At 37.1% G+C, this 20,320-nt stretch overlaps 1 protein-coding gene across 12 annotated transcripts in view; it reads right to left on the bottom strand.

The window, feature by feature from the left end:
- The window catches only part of CREM (cAMP responsive element modulator), an 84,681-nt gene that overhangs the window by 19,030 nt on the left and 45,331 nt on the right, over positions 1-20,320 (bottom strand). For 4 of the 12 annotated variants that reach the window (XM_054716645.1, XM_054716644.1, XM_054716646.1 and 1 more), the window contains 4 exons: positions 18,993-19,139; positions 15,852-15,949; positions 15,580-15,722; positions 5,280-5,468 (listed from right to left, as the gene is read on the bottom strand). In XM_054716645.1, the coding sequence (XP_054572620.1) occupies positions 5,280-5,468; positions 15,580-15,722; positions 15,852-15,949; positions 18,993-19,139 (577 nt within the window). Of the gene's footprint in view, positions 1-5,279; positions 5,469-15,579; positions 15,723-15,851; positions 15,950-18,992; positions 19,140-19,285; positions 19,374-20,320 lie in introns of those variants that run through there. The other 8 variants (XM_054716652.1, XM_054716650.1, XM_054716649.1 and 5 more) reach the window with 5 other exon arrangements.

The raw sequence follows: 20,320 nt of genomic DNA, 5'->3' as shown, positions 1-20,320 counted from the left end.
TCTGACACTCAGATGCTTAGGAAGAGAAACATCAGGAAGGACCCATTTCCGTTAATTCTCCAGAACACATGAACTGAAGACGTCCTGCTAATATGTGAGAAAGTCTGGGGAGCACCTTAGACATCACCCCCATCAGAGGCTCTGTAAAGGACTTTGTCATCACAACCACGCCTCAGGGTTTGGATCTAAGAATACTAGTTGGTTTTATTTCAAATTTCAGAAAGTTCAGATTATTCTCAACATTTCTTTGCATTGGCACTTAGGTGCTCAATAAATATTAGTGTAAAAAAAGGATCAAGGAAGGAAAGGAAAGAGGGAGGTTGGATGCTTGGTTGACTACTATTAGTAAAGTTTTAATAAATTCCCTATACCTGATAAACTCTGTTAACCATCACACAGAACTAATAACATTTTCACTAGAGAAAGAGTATTTCATTTTCATTTAGTAAATGGCTACTGAATAGTCATCATATGCCAGGGACTGTGCTGGGGACTAAGAATCCCTGTCCAAACAGAAGTTACCATCTAGGCAGACCCCGAGGGTCACAGTTCAGTGATGTAGGCCCTGAGAAGTTGCAGTGGGAACTGCAAGAGGCGACCTAAGTCAGAGGTGGTCAGGGAAGGCTTCCGGGGGAAGTGCTATCCAAGGTGGAACATGAACAACGTCTCCGGGGAAATGGCCGTGTGTGAAGGCCCTAGAGAGGAGAAAGGGCACAGCTATGACGGGAAATGAAAGAAATTCAGCATGAGAGCTGAGAGGGAGGAAGTAAGGCCTAGATCAGGCAGAGATTTGGGCCGTGTTAAGGATTTTGACTAACGAGTAATAGCATTTGTTGAAGGGTGTTGAGCCGGAGGCTAACATGATTAGATGTGAATTTTAGAAATACCACTCTGAACTGCAGAATCAAGAGTATAATGGAGAAAGGAAAATGTTGGATGCAGATACTTTTGTTTTTAAGAAATATTAGCTCCCAGAATCAGTGGAAGGGATAAAGAAAGAGAGCCTAGCTGAACTTTCATGAACAATTCCCCCCAAAACAGGCAGAGAAGGGATATGCTGTCTCTGGCATGATTAGGAAAATCGGTACACTGCTCCACAGCTACCAGCTTCAGGCCAGACACCTGGCAGACCAAAGTCTGCTGCAGGAATCCAGGTCAGAGGGGACAGAAGCTGGAACTGGGATGATAACGGTGGGGGTGGAGAGGATGAGTGATTTAGCAGGAGGAAAAATGAATGGAGAAGGTGAGGGAGAGTAAGGCATGACATCCAGGTTTCTGGATTGAAGCTACAGAATGGACAGAACCAATTACAGAAATAGAGTAAACAAAAGGAGAGTTGGGGTAGGGAAGTGGATGTGGAGTTTTGGATTTTAAAAGCCAGAGATGTGTGAGGTATATCTAAGTAGCCAGTTGGAGTCAGGGGACATAGTCATGGTGAACTGAAGCCATGGCAGGGATGAGTTCAACCTGGGACAGCACACAGTCAGATGGAACTTGGCCCAGGATGCAATCTGAGGAACACCACTAACACTCAGGAGATGGGCAGAGGAAGGTTAGACCAATAAAGGAGACTGAAAGAGAGGCAGGAGAGACAGAAGGAAAAATGGTAAGAATGCAGTATCAGAGAAGCGAAGGAAGCAGAGGTCAACAGTGTTAAATACTGCAGAGGGACCAATCAAGATAAGAACTGAGATCTCAAAAATAAATTGCTGTGACCTTTCAATGGGATAGAGAGTAAGACAAAATTCCCACTAACCTGTTTTTTCACACAGAACTAGAACTCTTGGCCATCATTATTATTATTTTTAATATATATTTTTATTGATTTCAGAGAGGAAGGGAGAGGGAGAAACATCAATGAAGAGAGAGAATCATTGATTGGCTGCCTCCTGCACACCACTTACTGGGGATCGAACCCACAACTTGGGCATGTGCCCTTGACCGAAATCAAACCCAGGACCCCTAAGTCCACAGGCTGACGCTCTATCCACTGTGCCAAACCGGGTAGGGTGACCATCATTATTTTTAAAAAGAAAGAAAGGAAAGGAAAAGAAGAGGCAAGACAAGGAGAAAAAGAAAACAAGAAGCATAAAGATGGGAAGGGAAGAAACAAATCATCTTATTTGTACCTGATATAAATATTCACATAGTATCACAGATAGATTAAAAAAGAATTAGCATACTATTAAAGTAATTAACGTTTCAAAGGTTAACAGGCAAGATACTTTTTAAAAAAATCAATATTTTTCTATACCAGCAACAACTAGAAAATGTAATAAAAAGGTATCATTCAAAATAGCAACAAAAACCTGGATATGTTAGTAGCATGGTGACTACAGTTAATAATATTGCATTGTATACTTCAAAGTTACTAAAAAGTAGATATTAAAAGTTCTCATCACAAAAAAAAAATTTGTAATTATGTGCAGGGATAGGTGTTAATTAGACCTACTGTGATGATCATTTATTGTGACATACAAATGTCAAATCATTGTTGTACACGTAAAACTAATATCATGTGATATGTCAATTATTCTATATAATAAAGAGGTAATATGCAAATTGACCCTCATACCCTCACAAGATGGCTGCTTATGACCAGGCCAGCAGGGGGGTTAGTGAGGGACGACCAAATGACTGAACAGCAGGCTACATGGGGCAACCAGGCCAGTGGTGGTGGGGGGGGGGGGGAGGCAGTTGGTGGTGACCAGGCCAGCAGTGGGGGCAGTTGGGGGCGATCAGGCCGGCAGGGGGGTGCAGTTCGGGGCAACCAGGCTGGCAGCGGGGGCAGTTGGGGGAGATTAGGCTGCAGGGGGGGCAGTAAGGGGCAACTAGGCCAGTGGGGAGGGGCAGTTGGGGTGACCAGGCCGGCAGGGTGGGGGCAGTTGGGGGCGACCTGGCCAGCAGCGGGGGGCAGTTAGGGGCGACCAGGCCGGCGGGGGGGGGGGGGCAATTAGGGGCAATCAGGCCAGCACACAGAGGCAGTGAGGAGTGATCAGGCCAGCAGGGGTGGGCAGTTAGGAGTGACCAGGCAGGCAGGCAGGCGAGCGATTAGGAGTCAGTGGTCCAGGATTGTGATAGGGATGTCCGACTGCCGGTTTAGGCCAGATCACCAGGATCAGGCCTAAACCGGCAGTCAGACATCCCCGGAGGGGTCCTGGATTGGAGAGGGATGCAGGCTGGGCTGAGGGGACCCCCCCCACCCCAGTGCATGAATTTCGTGCACCGGGCCTCTAGTACCTCAAAAAAAAAGAAAGGCTTAAGTTCTCGCTAAATTAATCTATAAATGAAATCAATCTCATCGTTGGTTTTATATTATTATTATTATTTAAAAACTCAAACGTATTCCAAATGCATATGAAAAAATAATGGTTTACAAAAGCTAAATCAGCACTTTAAAAAGACAAAAAAGAGGAACTTGTTTTGTGAGATAATAAACCAGCATGATACTGGCATATAGAAAAAGAGACCAACAGTACAGAATAGAGAGTTGTGAAACAGATCCAAGTATACATGAGAACCTATTGTATAATTAAGATTGCTCCATAAATTAATGGGAAAAGGACAAACCATCAGTAGGGGAAAAGTGGCTCCATGTGTAGAGAAAAAATAAAAATAGATCCCTGCCTAATACTATATACAGAGGTGAACCTCAGGTGAATTAAGGACCTAAATGTGAAAGGTAAAACTATGAAGCTAATATAATTTATGTAGAAAAATATATTGGTGACTTATGGAAGAAAAAAAGTTCTTAAATAAACCCCAAAAGGACAAAACTTGTGTATTATCTATGCAAAACAAAAAACAATTAAAAAAACTCTCATTGTTAAAGTATCAAGTTTGTGGTGGTGTTTTTATACTTAAAAATTTAGAAGAAATGATTATTCTTTATGATTATCCATTTAGATATAAAAGGTTCATGAGTATGAGGCAAATATACAGTCCCCAACTTAAGATAGTTTGTTTACAATTTTTTGATTTTACAATGGTGAGAAAGTGACACTCATTCAATAGAAACTATACTTGGAATTTTGAATTTTGATCTTTTCCAGGGCCAGTGATGTCAGGTTCAATCCTTTCTCCCGATGCTGGGCAGGTGCAGTGAGTCCCAGCTCCCAGTTAGCCAGGCGATCACAGGGTCTATTGTGTTCACTGTGTGACATGATTGTGCCCAACTGTGTCTAATGTGCCTAACTGAGCACATTTAAGGTAGGCTCAGCTAAGCTATGATGTTCAGTAGGTTAGGTGTATTAAATGCATTTTCAACTTACTATATTTTCAATTTACGATGGGCATTTCAGGATGTAATCCCACCATAAGTCAAGGAGCACCTGTAATGGGTGGCTTTAATATACATTTAAAAGAAAACATTAGAGTATTGAGTAAGTACTATATATTTTTTTATACACCATAAATGCTACCACTGCAGTTCTTCATACACTTTTATTACAGTCCACATTAACCTTCAAAATACCTAGGAGTAAAGCTAATTAATAAGAGATATATATCAATTATAATCTGCTCCTCTCCCCAACCACTTGGAAGATTTTCAAACTAAAGGAACTAATAATATTCCTCTTAAAATTAGTGCTATGTCATAAGTCCTCAGCAAATGGTCCAAGAAGAATAGAATTAAATTTAAAACGCAGAATTTTGAAAGTTATAATAAACACAGTTATTATAAACACAACTGAATGAAATTAAAATAATATGTAACTCTAATTTAATTGAAATCTTGGGTTCCCCTAAAATACTTAGGGCTACCATACGGCTGCTTTATTTCACTACTATGAGCTTCCCTAAGAGGTAGATCAGGTACCTCAGAATTCAACTATACTAAGAACAGTCTAAAGAAAAAAAAATCAATTGTTTTGAAATGAGGGATCTACAAGGCCCAAATTCAGTGCATCATAGACTGGATACTCAAATCTTTATAGACTAGGTAATAAACATATATTAGATACATATATAACCCTCAAATAAAAGATACTTAATTAAAGAATTCACTCAGACGTTCAACTCCCTTTTTTCATCATGCTACTTTGAATTTAACTTTCCTTTAGAGCCAGTAAAACCTGCTAAAAACAAAATTCATATAATTTATTTAACTTGTTTGATATACTAAAATATTTCTTCAAGCCATTAAGTGCTTCTTCCCCCCTCCCCAACCCTCATCCCATCTACCTCCTGTATATTTCAGAAAACTATAAAATCACCACTAAATGGTGTGGAATAGTAATCCACAGATATTCTAAAGGTATCAGATTAATAAAATATACCTTGAACAACAACCTGGCTGCCTGGGACAAAGAACTGCTGTGTGCCATCAGCTGACTGTGCTGCATATTGTACAATTGCAGCACCTGGTGGAGGAGCTCCTGAATTTGTCATTGTTAATGCCTGGAGTCCCTGAACACCATCAGATCCTGGGTTAGAAATCTGGATTGTTCCACCTTGGGCTATAGCAACTTAACAGAAAAAGAAAAGAAATATTAGATAATTTCAAGCTTCATTTTTAATAATCTCATATTGGAAGAATATATTCTGGATCTATATGTTTATTACCAATGTTCTCAATTTACCCTTATTTCTCTATGTTGAATTGATAAGGAGATCCTCTTCACAGGAAAATATTCTTTTTTAAAAATATATATTTGTATTTATTTCAGAGAGGAAGGGAGAGGGAGAGAGAGATAAAAACATCAATGATGAGAGAGAGTCATTGATCGGCTGCCTCCTGCACATCCCCTACTGGGGATCGAGCCCACAACCCAGGTATGTGCCCTTGGCCAGAATCAAACCTGGGACCCTTCAGTCCGCAGGCCGATGCTCTATCCATTGAGCCAAACCAGCTAGGGCCACAGGACAATATTCTGAAAAGGCTCCTAAGTACTTGAAAATAACTTATATTCAGAACTGATTAAAATATATAGAGCTCATGGAGCCTTCCTCTTTTCTGGCATCCATCCAACTAAATTATTTAAGAAGAGAGGAGATACATATAGGGAGAAAGTCCAGCTTCAAGGGAGAGAGAGATAGAAACATTGATGAGAGAAAATCATCCATCCCCTGCCCCCTGCACACCCCCTACTGGGGATCAAGCCCACAACCTGGGCATGTGCCCTGACCAGGAATTGAACTGGGAATTGAACTGTGACCTCCTTGTTCATAGGTCAATCCTCAACCACTGAGCCACACTGGCTAGGCCCTTTCAGATATTTTTAGATATAAACAGCATTCTTTTAACATTTAAGAAATGGTCAGTGAAGTTCCACTGAGCATCATAAATACAATGAATTTGTACCTTCATTCAGCTAACTACTTTTCTAATTTATCATCAGAAGAAAATAGCTTTTCATGGAACATATATTTTGTTTTTTAAAGCTCAAGTCTATAAAACTGTAGCCTTGACTATTTTGACTATATCAGGAGAATCCTGAAATATAAAATATTAAGTTGGAAAGGACCTTAAAAGATACTGTATTGAAACAATTTGTGTTACAATATTAACCTCTACACCCAGTGTCTTAAATAACTAACTCAGCTAATAGCAACAACTATGAGGATTTCCTCTAAATACTGAGACTTGCCAGTCATGTTTAAAAATTAACATATTAACTTAAAGTTTCAAAGGAATAATGGATCAAGTGAAATGTTTTTAAATGTCACTTAATAGACAAATCTAAGTACTATCTGAGAGTTAGGTATACTTGAACATAAAGATTATGACTCTATGTTTTAAACACTAGAGATTAAGTGGAATCAATAGCTAGCTTTTTAATATATATATATGTATATTTATAATATATATATGTGTGTGTGTTTGTTTTTTATTTCAGAGAGAAAGGAAAAGGGGAGATAGAAACATCAATGATGAGAGTGAGTCATCGATCAGCTGCCTCCTGCATGCCCCCAACCGGGGATGGAGCCTGGAACGCAGGCATGTGCCCCAACTGGGAATTGAACCATGACCTCCTGGTTCATAGGTCGATGCTCAACTACTGAGCCACACAGGCCAGGCCTATTTTTTTTTTTTTTAATCACATAAACTAGCTAACTAGATTTTACAATGAAGAAAAAATAGCACATCATCAGAATAAGACAATACCAATAAATCAATGTACTAGTAAATACCTTACAGGAATGTTACAGTAGCATCTAAACAATACTCTGAACATTTCCAAGTCATTCCCTAATATTTTAACAGTATCTAAGCAAAGGGCCACTTAAGTGATGAAGTGATCCTATAAACCTGTCAGAACTATTGGAAAGAATAACAATAACAAATCTTTAATCCTTTGACATAAGGTTCTAGGGCCTTACACAAAAAGATGGGTTGCCATTTTTTTAGGAGTTCAACATAGATACATTCTCCGTGTTTTAGTTCACTGACAGGCCACTATTAGAATAGGATTGACAGAAACTAAAGAATCAGTTATAACATGTCAATATTGCTGAGGTTGAGAAACTCTGATGTAACATCACTTTATCTGGTTCATCCACAGTATTATATTCTGTACATATTTTAAAAACAAGATTTCATCACGACTTTCCAAAGATTTCAAGGGTCTCAAGATTCACCTCTTACAATGAAAGGGTTTGGGAGATATTTAACCATATCTACCTTCTTAAAAGAGAAGTACAGTATGAAAAAGAAGAGATAATGCTTCCTAAACCTTCATGGCGGGACATGAATAAATTTTGTTATCATACATTTGAATGTATAATGTCAGCGATAATTAGTTTGATGTCATAAAAATAGTGCTTTGAGAAAGAACACCCATAGTAATGTAACTACGCTGTATAAGAAGCACAAGGCCTAGTGTTAACCTTGTTTAAAAGCCGAAATGAGACAACAAGCATTTATTTGGGGTCAAAGAATTGTAATTTGGGGAGCAATTTCAGGCAGAAACTCAAATAGTGTCCCAAATACAGGGTGTAAGCAAGAGGTTTTTATGAGAAAAAGGAAAGGAATAATTATATGAAAAGAAAAAATTCATATTAGTACTGATAAGCTGAGTTACTATTGCTGATTCTATCTTCAGATAGAAAGTCTACAGTCATTACTCCTTGTGATCAGACTGTCCTGCTGACTTTATAACTGTAAAACAATAGTGGTTTGGCCCAGTCAAGAAACACAAGGAGCAAGACAGTTCCTCTTGAATGGCTGCTTTGGCTCCATTTTAAAATGGCCTCATTCCTGCCAGTTTTCACACTAGCACATAGCAGACACCCACTAAGATAAATGGATGCCTCATTTCCTCAGGACAGACGGTATTATAAACAACATAAGCCACTTGTGGATCTAGAAGAGTTAAATTAAGTATGGTTTCAAATTCTGGTAATAGAACTTAATTTTTAATGTCAATTATTAGTTTTTGGACTGGTAAAAAATCTGAAGTGACAGTAGTTACTTCCAAGGATAAGAACTACAAAATTATTAGATAACAAAGACCCTTGCTTTCTTTTTTTTTCAAACTTTTTTATTTTTTTCAACCCTCTCCCCCTCCCACCCCTTTTCTGTCAGTATTTCCCCATAGTTCCAATGAAAACTTATTGCTTTCACACTGTGAAAGCTGGTATATCAAGAATTTGTTACTCTCATCATTTTGTTTTTGGGTTAAGTCATTATAGAATTAGATGTGAAAAGCAAAAACTAAATAGACACACAAGCTGGCCCTAAGGGGACCACATTTCTTCTGATAAGTCTCGTACTTTTGCCTTTTATTTTTCTATAACAAAGGTACTCTTAACTATGGCATTATCAAATGAGAGAGGACCTTCCCATTTCAAATGTTACCTGTCATTTGACAATAAACAAGATTTCCCAATGCTTCAGGATACTGGAAATAGGCTTTGCGTGTATATATGTGTATTCAAAAGATTTTAGAAAATGTTTTAGGTTACAAAATATTCAAGAATAGTATAATATGTTTTCAGTAAACACTCATTGAGATAAATAATAGGAAAAACTAAGATGAAATCAACTGAATGAGTTCAGTGTGATCTTTTGTTTAGCTCCTTTAAAAAACCTTTAAATGAATTTTCTAGCAAGAATTTTGTGCCACCTCTTTCCCCTGCCCACTCATCTCAAACCTTCTTTTTTTTTAAATTTAGTCTGGAGTATTTCCAAACAAATTTCAGACATCACATCTGATTAATCATTTTTAAATAAAATGTTTGGCCCATAACAAGCCCATTAGTAACCAATAAAAATAAAATACCTTTGTATTTCCCACTAATTTTACTTTGGGGACCTAAGCTTTATTAATGCTTTCTTAGACTGACACATGCAACTGAAGCATAAATGCTTATTCCTATGCCCACACTGATGTGAGCAATGAAGAGTCCACATTGATCTATGAATATTACTTGGGACTCAAGCAGGAGTAAAATTGTTCTTTTATTTTAGACTATATGCATACTTATTTTCCTCTTTTAAGTAATCCTTAATAACATTACAGTTTCATAAAATATCTAAATTGAATTAAAAATGAATAACTAGATTATATATTCAACTAAATTCTACTCCAATGTCCATTATTAATTTGTTCAAGCCTGTTAGTATGTTATCTGCTCGTAGTAGTGGGGGGTAGAGGTTAAGCTCTGTTGTTCTAGTTGCTCTGGGAGATACCTACCTTCCCCATCCCAGATCTCAGGTGAGCTATACCACATAACTAAGTGGGGCACTCTATATGCCCCAGTTGAATGCTGGACACACTGATCTTTCATTAAGAAAGAAATTGTCTAGGTAAAGTATAATTCATTAATTTACTAAGTTATTTTTCTACTACATTAGTTCTAGTGGTTACACAATGTTTTTATATATACCCTTATACAGGCATGGTATTAGTTTCAAATCAGTATTAACCCAAGTATGATTTCCCCATCTCCAATTCATCATTTATCACAGTAACCAAGATGCTATCATATCAACTAATCCAGGCAATTAATTATTTTAAAATCCCTATTATACAAAACCAGGTTTTAAAAATCTGCTATTTCTACTATTCATTGCCTTTAAGGACTTCTCTCCTAAAACTATTAATATCATTGTACAGAATATATTACTTATAGGATGAAAATTCAAGAATTTTGATTTTTAAAAAGTTTAATTAAAAATATTTTAAAGCCTTGCAAAATCAATAAAAGACAAAAAGAAAGATAAATAAGGGTAGAAAACAAGAAAAAAAGTTCATGAACAAATGAGGAAAGAGAATTTATTTAAAATTTCATCTGACTGCCCCAACCGGTTTGGCTCAGTGGATAGAGCAGCAGCCTGCACCCAGCCAAGGGCACATGCCCAGGTTGCAGGCTTGATCCCCTGTAGGGGCATGCAGAAGGCAGCCAATCAATGATTCTCTCTCAACATTGATGTTTCTATATCTCTCTCCCTCTCCCTTGCTCTCTGAAATCAATAAAAATATATTAATTTAAAAAAAATCTAAAGAAGATAAATTTTAAAAAATAAAATTTCATCTGAACTCTTTTTACTTGATGCTAAGATATTTTTAAACCTAAACCTGTATGAATGAGCTAATTCAAATACATAAACATGTAAATGTTTAATTATATTTTAAAACCATCTTTATTCCAATTACAATAAAAAGATTCATGATTAAATTTTCATTGAATTAACTTTAAATAGAACAACAGACTTTTTCCCAGTGAATTCTCAGCTTTAAATTCAAACTGTGAGTACAAAACAGACTGTGTAAGTACCCCTTCCTTAAAGAAGAAGAAACACTAAAACAGCCTCAAGCTAAAACAAGAATAGCAACACCAAGGTTAAAAAGCCAGATTTACATTAAGTAGATACCTTCTATGTTTGATTTGACAATTACCTTGGGAAAATGTAAGCAGAGTCACTAGTTACAGTAAATAAATTCGACTGCATTTACTTTAGAATATGTAAGCCTATCATGTGCAAATTCTTATTATGAAGAATTGGAATTGTGTTTACTCATATGAATCGCCTGAGAATTCTGAATCTTTAGCAGTCCACACAGTTCATTTATATCTTTTTCATAATGATGGATTTTGGATTGACCTACTTACCTTTAGTATATATGAATTCCAGTAAAAAATGCATTAATAGAAACTCATTCTAACAAAGTCCCTAATCAAATAAAGTAGGAGTAATCAAAGAGACAAGGGACATTTGGAAAAATAATATTTGAAGTCTTGGGTGATAGTCCTTATTTGTTAAGAGGTTAGGCTGGGTATAGTAGAATGAGGGATAAAAAACAATTGTCTTTAGAGAAAATTTAATGAAGTATACTTCAAACACTTTAATCTCTATAGTTGCTTTAACTATGCATTTATAAATTCTCTCTCATTTAATTCATGTCTTACACAGGAAGTAAATTCTTTGCTAATTCTAAACCTCTGAACCACCATCTTTAAAAATATTCTCCTGAGACAGGATAGATTTTCTTTGACCAGAATGATTTAATTGGCATACAGCAAACCTATAGCCAAGAACTGTATGTTCAGTAAAGATATTGAAGTGTAGCTGAAACCGGTTTGGCTCAGTGGATAGAGCGTCGGCCTGCGGACACAAGGGTCCCAGGTTCGATTCCGGTCAGGGGCATGTACCTTGGTTGCGGGCACATCCCCAGTGGGGGGGTGTGCAAGAGGCAGCTGATCGATGTTTCTCTCTCATCGATGTTTCTAACTCTCTATCCCTCTCTCTTCCTCTCTGTAAAAAATCAATAAAATATATTATAAAAAAAAAGATATTGAAGTGTAGTTCATTTTCTTGGTGTTACAATAATGAATCCCTGCCCATTTTAAGTTATTTTTCCTAACCCCCCCCCCCCCCCGCCCCAGTGTAGAAAAGTTAGCCTATCCTAACTTTCACTTCTTAGTATTTGTTATTAAAAATCACGTTGAAGTAATAAGGCCAACTTCTGTCAAATATTTAACATTTAACTATTTAAAATGTAACAACTTAGCCCTGGCTGGTTTGCTCAGTGGTTAGAGCATAGGCCCACCCACCAAAAGGTCTCAGGTTCAATTCTAGGTCAAGGGCATGTACCTGGGTTGCAGGTTCAATCCCCAGCTCAGTCAGGCCACTCGTGAGAGGCAACCAATGAATGTGTCTCTCTCACATCAATGTTCTCTCTCCCTCTCTCTCTATCTCTCTCTCACTCCCCTTCCCTCCTACTCTTGCATTCTCTCTAAAAATCAATGGGAAAAATACCCTCAGGTGAGGATTAACAAAGAATAAAATAAAAATAAACATAAAAATGTAACAACTTGCATATGGGGAAACCTGAATACACTTTTTTTTTAAATGTTTTTATTGATTTGAGAAAGAGAGGAAGGGAGAGGGAGAGATAGAAACATCGATGAGAGAGAAACATTAACTGGCTGTCTCTCGCCACTGGGAATCAAGCCTGCAACCTGGGCATATGCCCTGACTGGGAACCAAACCAGCAACCTCTTGGTTCATGGGTCAAAGCTCAACCACTGAGCAACACTGGCCAGGCAATACTTACTTTTATTTCTTCAACTTTGACACACAAAGTTATTTACCTCTTTTTGTTTTTAACTTTAACTTATTATACCAAGTTAAAAATACTATAACATAATAATCTTTGAAAAAGAAGCAAAGTTTTGGGAAAAGTCATCCATGGATAAAAGTTAAAGAAAAATTAATTTTTATAATAAGAGGTTATAAAAATGTCTCAAAAATAGGTAAATGAAAATACATAGAAAAATCTCCAGAAATTCTAGTAAAATAAACTTCACTAGTCTAAAACCAAAGGACACCAGATTGTTTCTATTTCTAGATATTTAGGAACAACATTAAAGCATTAATATCTATTAAGTTATTCCTGGTAAGAAATACAAAAGAAAACAGATCTTGTGCATGTGTAAATATAAATTACCCGCCAATTAAAATAAATGTCATATAAAAAGTTGAAACGTTAATATTCACTCTTCAAATGAAAGAATTATCAACAGAAAAAGCTGTTACTAAATGTTTACACAATTCATTTTTAACATAGGCAATACCCTTTATTGTGAATCAATACATGCCAAATTTTACATGGGACAACACACACAGAACCAGCACACCTTTTCATTAAAATAATTGCCAGGACCAATATTGTATTTGTCCAAATTAAGAAATGTAAGTAAGGGATAGTCCAGGACCTCTAATGTGGCAAATAGATAAATGCCTAACTTCTTAAACACTGGACTTTCAATTTTTCACCCAGAGCTCCTGACTGCACCCCTTCTTGCCCCCGACTCACAGTGATGTTTCAAGCTGAGCCCTCTTCTTCTAACTGCACCAAAAGCACAAGAAGTAAAGGCTTCAGGGAATGTGAATGAGACATCGCCACAGCTAGCTTACATTTCTCTGTGACATGTCAAAGTAGCATGTTTCTTTTCCCCACTTTTACCTGTTATCTCCTTGTGTCCTCACACTAACCCCAGAGTTTGCCAATTTACTATTATTCCCACTTCAAAGACTAAAAACCTGAGATGGGAAAAACAAAGCTTGCTTTGATACAGTTGGCAAATGACAGGACCAGGATGCCTTCACATCATCTCTAGCTTCAACATTCTCTCAACCCAATGTTTTCATGATTTCAAAATTTCAGCTAATAATCTAAGCAAATTAACCCACTGCTCATCCCTGTCCACCTCACCTTGTAAAGAGATCACTGCTTTTATCAATTCCTAAGTGGCATTAGGATATGCCAGATGATGTTCAAAATTACATATTCAAGATGGCAGCATCTTAGATAGTTCCTCAGATTTTAAGATGTCCCCTGAGCTTTATTTAATCAGTAATTTCCAACCTTTTCCCTGTTATAACACAAATAGAAAATGATGGTATGTGTACAGCTGACCAGTCAGAAGGTTCCAGGAGGTCCATGCAAGCCCTGCACAGCCACTCTGGGGATGGTGGGCACTGTGTGTTGCACAATGCCAAGGCACACACCTGGCAAACTCTGATTTTCAGTTCTAAAACTCCCACCATATGTTCGCAGTGGCCCAGACACAAAGGCATATAAATCTGAGAAGTAACAAAAGAGAAATGACAGTGAAAACCTCAAGGTCCAACCTTTACAGACAGCAGGAAGTTTTCCTTTCCTAACACAGACTTAGGACATGTCCACTCAGCATCCTGTAGGGGCTGTGGACAAATTATACCCCAATTCTGCCAGGTGTTATGTAGGAGATACCCAAGGAACCAGAATTACCAAAGGAGAGTTTAATGCTGCAAATCTACCACCACTTAAGAAACATCCTAAAAAACTAATGACTCTATAAGGTTTTCCCAAAGACTAAAGGAGATTATAACTTGTTTTAAGAGACAAGTCTTAAATTAAGACTTGAGACTTTTCTAGGTATTACTACTTTAAAAAATACTTTAATTGATTTTTTTTAGAGGAAGAGGAAGGGAGAGGGAGAGATAGAAAAGACTGAAAACCTGAGATGGGAAAAACAAAGCTTGCTTTGATACAGTTGGCAAATGACAGGACCAGGATGCCTTCACATCATCATTCTCTCTCAATGACGAGAGAGAATCACTGATAGGCTGCCTCCTGCATGCCCCCAATTGCAGCCATGTGCCCTTGACCAGAATCGAACCGGAGACCCTTCAGTCTGCAGGCCAACGCTCTATCCACTAGTAGGGCTAGGTATTACTACTTTTTAAAGGAAAACAGAAAACACATATAAAATCTTAACACTGTTTTTGGACCAACACAGTATTTAATATCACACATATTCCAGTACCTAAGCAGCTTTGGTGGGTTTCTTTGCTCTTTTTCAGTCCTTTTTCTATCTTGTTTCCCTACACACTTTTTCCTCCCTAGGGCTCCAGTTTTACTAAAGGATTTTTATGTATCAAATGGTCTTGATTTGGGGAGGGAAAAACCTAGTGCTTTAATTGGAGCAAAAAGCACAGAATGAACAGCCCATTAAAATGCACAAGACTAAATGTGACTTTATCTGTTTATTTAGAGCTTTTGGTGCTTAAAATTTCAAATAAAATGATCTGTCTGATTGCTGTAGTTTTAAAAAATTAAACATTTTTCCATTTTCGTCTGGGAAAAACTGCAGCACAAATCAACACAGTAGACTAATGAAAACAGAATTACATGTAAAAACATAATTTAGAAAACATATGTACTTCTTTTAAATTAATAAATAAAAAATGTAATTGTTGATAGTGAAAGCCAACAAGAATGAAATACAGACATTTGTATCTTATGTTTGCATGCATCATAAAGGCAACAAAAAAAACAGTAAGGTTTAAATTTTTACTAAACATTAATATAAACATATAAATAAGAAAAAAAAACTCCCTTTATTTTAAACTCAAAATTTTCTTCTATATTCAGTAAAAAAAATAAAAATTTACTTTTCAAAAGTATATGACAGTTGTCAATACAAATCTCTCACTTCTTTAAGATATACTTTTCATTCTGATACAGTTTAGGTATTATGATGCATTTTTAAAATGAAACAGTTTAATGTCAAAACCCAGTTGCTTCAATGTAACAAGAGAAGACTTAAAGCTAGCACTATCATATCGAATTGTAGCATACATACTGTATTGCCCCGTGCTAGTCTGATATATGCTAGTCGGTACTGCCATGGTAGCGATGTTAGGTGGTGTTCCTTCTCCCTCTGATTTTTCTTCTTCAATCTTGGGAACACCAGGCACATCAGAGGAAAGTTCATTCAGTATTTTTCTAAAGCAGAATTTAATAATACAAATAATGAAGATACAGCAATGAGATTTAAAACAGAAAAGCTATAGTGGAAGAATTGGTTTGATGTATAATTAGTTAAAGTATCATTACAGTGGAAGCTTAACTTACCGATAAGAGGGTCTTCGTGAAAGGATTTCTCTGCGTTTATGAGAATCAATTACACCTTCTGATTCTGTAGACTCATCTGTCTCTGTGATTGTTGCTACCTATAATACAAGAGTTTCTGAAATGCATCGTAAGAGATATGACCTCCCTTATTTAAAAAAGTATGACTAAGGTCCTGGCTGGGAGGCTCCGTTGGTTGGAGCATCATTCAGTGCACCAAACGTCGTGGGTTTGATTCCCATCAGGGCACATACATACCTAGGTTGTAGGTTCAAGCTTCAATCAGGGCTCATACAGGAGGCAACCAATTGACATGTCTCTCTCACATTGATATGTCTCTGTCTCTCTAAAAAACATATCCTCCGGTAAGAATTAAAAAAAAAAAAAAAAGTGTGACTAAGGGTCTCTGAGTGCAGTATTAAGTCAGGTGCTCGGGAAGTGTCCAGCAAACAGAACACACTGAAACAGGACTAATGGAGCTTACACTTGGCTTAAGAAAGGAAGCACAGACACAAACATTTCAGTTGTAGAACAAGTGTGTCTGGAAAGGAATGGTGCAGATAATAAATATTACAGAAATGCAAATAAAAGAGTGGTTAGCACGTCAAGTGAGGCTTCACAGGAAAGGCCTAAATATAAGATACAGCAGACCCAACCCTGAAAGCACTCTCACATATCCAGCAGGGAGTGAATGAGCCAGTAACAGATGCAGAAAAAAGCATCCTGATTTCACTGCCCTCTTCACAACACTACAGCTGACTGGTGGGTTTTCAAATTAGACATTAAATGGGTCCAAAGAAGAAAGAACATTTAAGTAGGTAAACAAGCCTGTATTACAACAAGTCCATTGGGGCTTGATAATGGTAGGTCTTGAAGGTCAAAATAAGGAATTTCTCCTTAAAGGAAATACCAGAGTTTTAAGCATGACTTCATCTTTTTTTCAAGTCAATAACATGATTATTAAACAAAGTCAGAGAACTAAAATAAAAAATCTCTCTATAACATGACTGCTCTCATTATATTCAGCCATTTCTCATTCAAGGCCTAAGATAGTTCCGAGTTTACAAAACTCACTTTCCTTAATATTGCAATTATATGGGAATTTTATTTAGGCAAAATCAAAAGAGCTTATTAAAATATGAACAATACAAGCAGGAATGTATACTTCCCAAGGCACACAGGATGAGCATACATGTTCACCTACAAATATGACCATGTATCTCTGGTCATGGACATCCCACAAATAAGTATACTTGCCAATGAATAGAATTTATTAGAAAAAAATGTTGTTGCAATCAGATAATCATATACCACCATCAAATATTTATCACGTTACACTGGGCTTTCACATATCTCCCCTATAATCATAAGAACCTCCTTATGTGAGCTGTTTGTTAATTTACCTATTTCAGAAAGGCAAAAACTGAAGTTCACACAGAGATTGACTTGTCCATCGTTCAACAGGTAGGAATTTTAAGAAAAGATCCACCTCTACTTAAATCATCCATTTCACAAAATCCAAAAAACCTACTGAATATAAGACAATACTTTCTCCCAATACCAGCCAGGTTAAAACTAAGAAATATCTGTACCCCAATGAAAGTCATCATACAAAATGGAGAGTGGAAAGATTTTCTTGTTTTATTATTAGAGTCAGAAAGAGTCAGAAACTATTGGAACCAAGTGTCAGAAACTCTTGGAACAGAAGGATAAAAATAAAAGACAAGCCCTAGCCGGTTTGGCTCAGTGGATAGAGCGTCGGCCTGCAGACTGAAGGGTCCCAGGTTTGATTCCGGTCAAGGGCATATGCCAAGGTTGCAGGCTCAATCCCCAGTAGGGGGCATGTAGGAGGCAGCCAGTCAATAATTCCCTCTCATCATTGATGTTTCTATCTCTCTCTCCCTCTCCCTTCCTCTCTGAAATCAATAAAAATATATTTTAAAAAGTAAAAGACAATACTAAGAATTATTAAGACACCTGGTGCTGCAAAGCTAACTAAGCTTTTAATGAATGTGGATTTATTACATCATGTTGCAACCTTCATCCTTATTTTGCAATAAACTGTATTCAAATATGCAGGGGAAAAACAAGACTGATTAAGTATGTGCTTCTATTTTCCCCTCAAAGATCTTTTGTCACCAATTAGGTTCAAATAAGTCTAACTCTAAAGGTCAATTACAAACTGACCTAAAAAAAGAAGAGAAATAAATTCAATAGACAAGAGAAGTATCTATACTTAATAATTTACATTGATTGATGCACACACAAAAAATTTGTTTTAAGAAATGCTAAGGATTTGAAAACAACCTTGAGCCCGGCTGGCATGGCTCAGTGGTTGAACGTTGACCTATGAACCAGGAGGTCACAGTTCAATTCCCAGTCAGGGTACATGCCCAGGGTCATGGGCTCGATCTCCAGTGTAGGGTGTGCAGGAGGCAGCAAATAAGTGATTCTATCTCATCATTGATGTTTCTCTCTCTCTTTCCCTCTCATTTCCTCTCCGAAATCAATAAAAAAATATTTTTTAAAAAGGAAAAAAAATAAATAAAAACAATCTTGCTAATGATAAGTAATAAAATATATCTCTGGATCACAACCATAATAATAATAACATCTACAAAACCAAGGTTAAATCTGGGAAGAGTATGTGATGAATAAACATAAGACCAAGAGACAATACATCATTATTTTCTATGGATTATGTATATTGAATTAAAAATAATATACTAATACCTACTAATGTGATAATTCATGAAAAAAGCATCAGTACTATAATCTTTATATTAACATGTTTACCAGACATCTCCAAAGAATCCGCAAAATATTTTTAAGCACCTTTGGAGAGCTTTGCTAAGTAAATCCGAGTTTGAGCAAAGAATAAGAATGTGAAGAATTATTTATCTGACAATTACTCATCCTGCAAATTAAAAGCTAACAACAAAATGGCAACTCTTAAGTCAAATCTATGGATCTAGCAGAGTACAATGCACTTCACAGGTAAAAGGAAAATTCCTCCAATTCTCTAATAAAACAACTTGATCATAAAAGCTACCCAAGGAAAAGATGATAAGTTAGTAAAGAAAAAGAAGAAAAAAAAAAGCTCAAGCTCAAGAAAGTCAAAGACAAATCACCCAGGAAGCTAACCTGAACAGTTTGTATCTGTGGTGACTGAATAACCGATGGCTGTGGTGTCTGAATTACGCCCTGGACATGTACAGTTTGGCCCGAAGGTAACTGTACTAGAGTTATAGCTGGGGAGCCTCTTCCGGTGCCTGATCCAGCTACAGAAACCTGCAAAGATGAGCATGATTGAGGATTAAGGCTGGACCTTTTTGTTGTTCTTTTTGTTTTGTTTTTTTAAAAAGAAATACCATTACTATGATAACTGCACTATTTTTCCTGCTTCCAAGAAATAACAAGCAAGTCGGGGTACTTACCATTAGGAAGTGGTCACTGCCCTGGAACAGTCATTCTCTGATGTGATAGATAGTAAAGAACCCATGCTCCTCACTTTCGGTTCCCATGCTTCGGTGGCTAAGAATGTTCTAAGCACAAAGTTCTAAAGCAGTTAAACTACCTCACTACGACCTCAGGACTACTAACAGGCCAGAGTATAAATTACCCTCTCTAACTTCTTAAGAGAAACTGGAGACAGAACTTAAATATGATGAATTATTTTTTAATAAATGAAATGTTTGGCATGGTGTTCTAGAATTATTCCAGATGCAAACTAATGCCTTTTCTCAAAACTGATGTAAATAGCAAAGATACCTTAATGCCCTTCCCCCGCCCCCACCACCATAATCACGAAAAAGGCACAGGCCAAAGAAATCGCAAGGTCTCTCATGCCCTTAGTGTCTCTGACCCATAAAAAGCTCATGCCTTGGAGCTTGTGTGATGCTCACACACGTTTCCTCTCCCCTAGCTTGGGCATCCAGATAGAGAGCTAGAACCATCACGTAGCTTGCACAGAAAGAAGACAGTACAGATATCTTGATGGCTTTTGACAGAGATCCCCACTAGGAAAACACAATACCTCCATGCCTCTGGTTTCAAAATCTGCCAAGTTTTCTAATTAGTAAACCTGGTCAGCATACCCTTAGAAACTGCCACATTTTACTAAGTTTCAGTATTCATTATGACTTACTCAATAAGCTGCCAGTTTCCATTATGAGTGGTAGTAGAACCAAACAAATTTTGCAGAAAGCATCTGTGGGACCTGACTGTAAGAAACAGCAGTAATTTCCAATCTACTTATACTAATACTTTAAGAGAATTATTTAAAACTGGGTTTAAAACAACTAAGACTTCCTGGCCGGTGTGGTTCACTGGTTGAGCATCATCGACCTACGAACCAGGTCGTCACGGTCCGATTCCTGGTCAGGGCACATGCCCGGGTTGCAGGCTTGATCCCCAGTGGGGGGCGGATTGCAGAAGGCAACCAATTAATGATTCTCTCATGATTGAAGTTT

The sequence above is a fragment of the Eptesicus fuscus genome, chromosome 5 (assembly GCF_027574615.1).
Source record: "Eptesicus fuscus isolate TK198812 chromosome 5, DD_ASM_mEF_20220401, whole genome shotgun sequence".
NCBI lineage: Eukaryota > Metazoa > Chordata > Mammalia > Chiroptera > Vespertilionidae > Eptesicus > Eptesicus fuscus.
The sequence above is the reverse complement of the archived record's forward strand: the minus strand, read 5'-3'. Positions and strand labels throughout refer to the sequence as shown.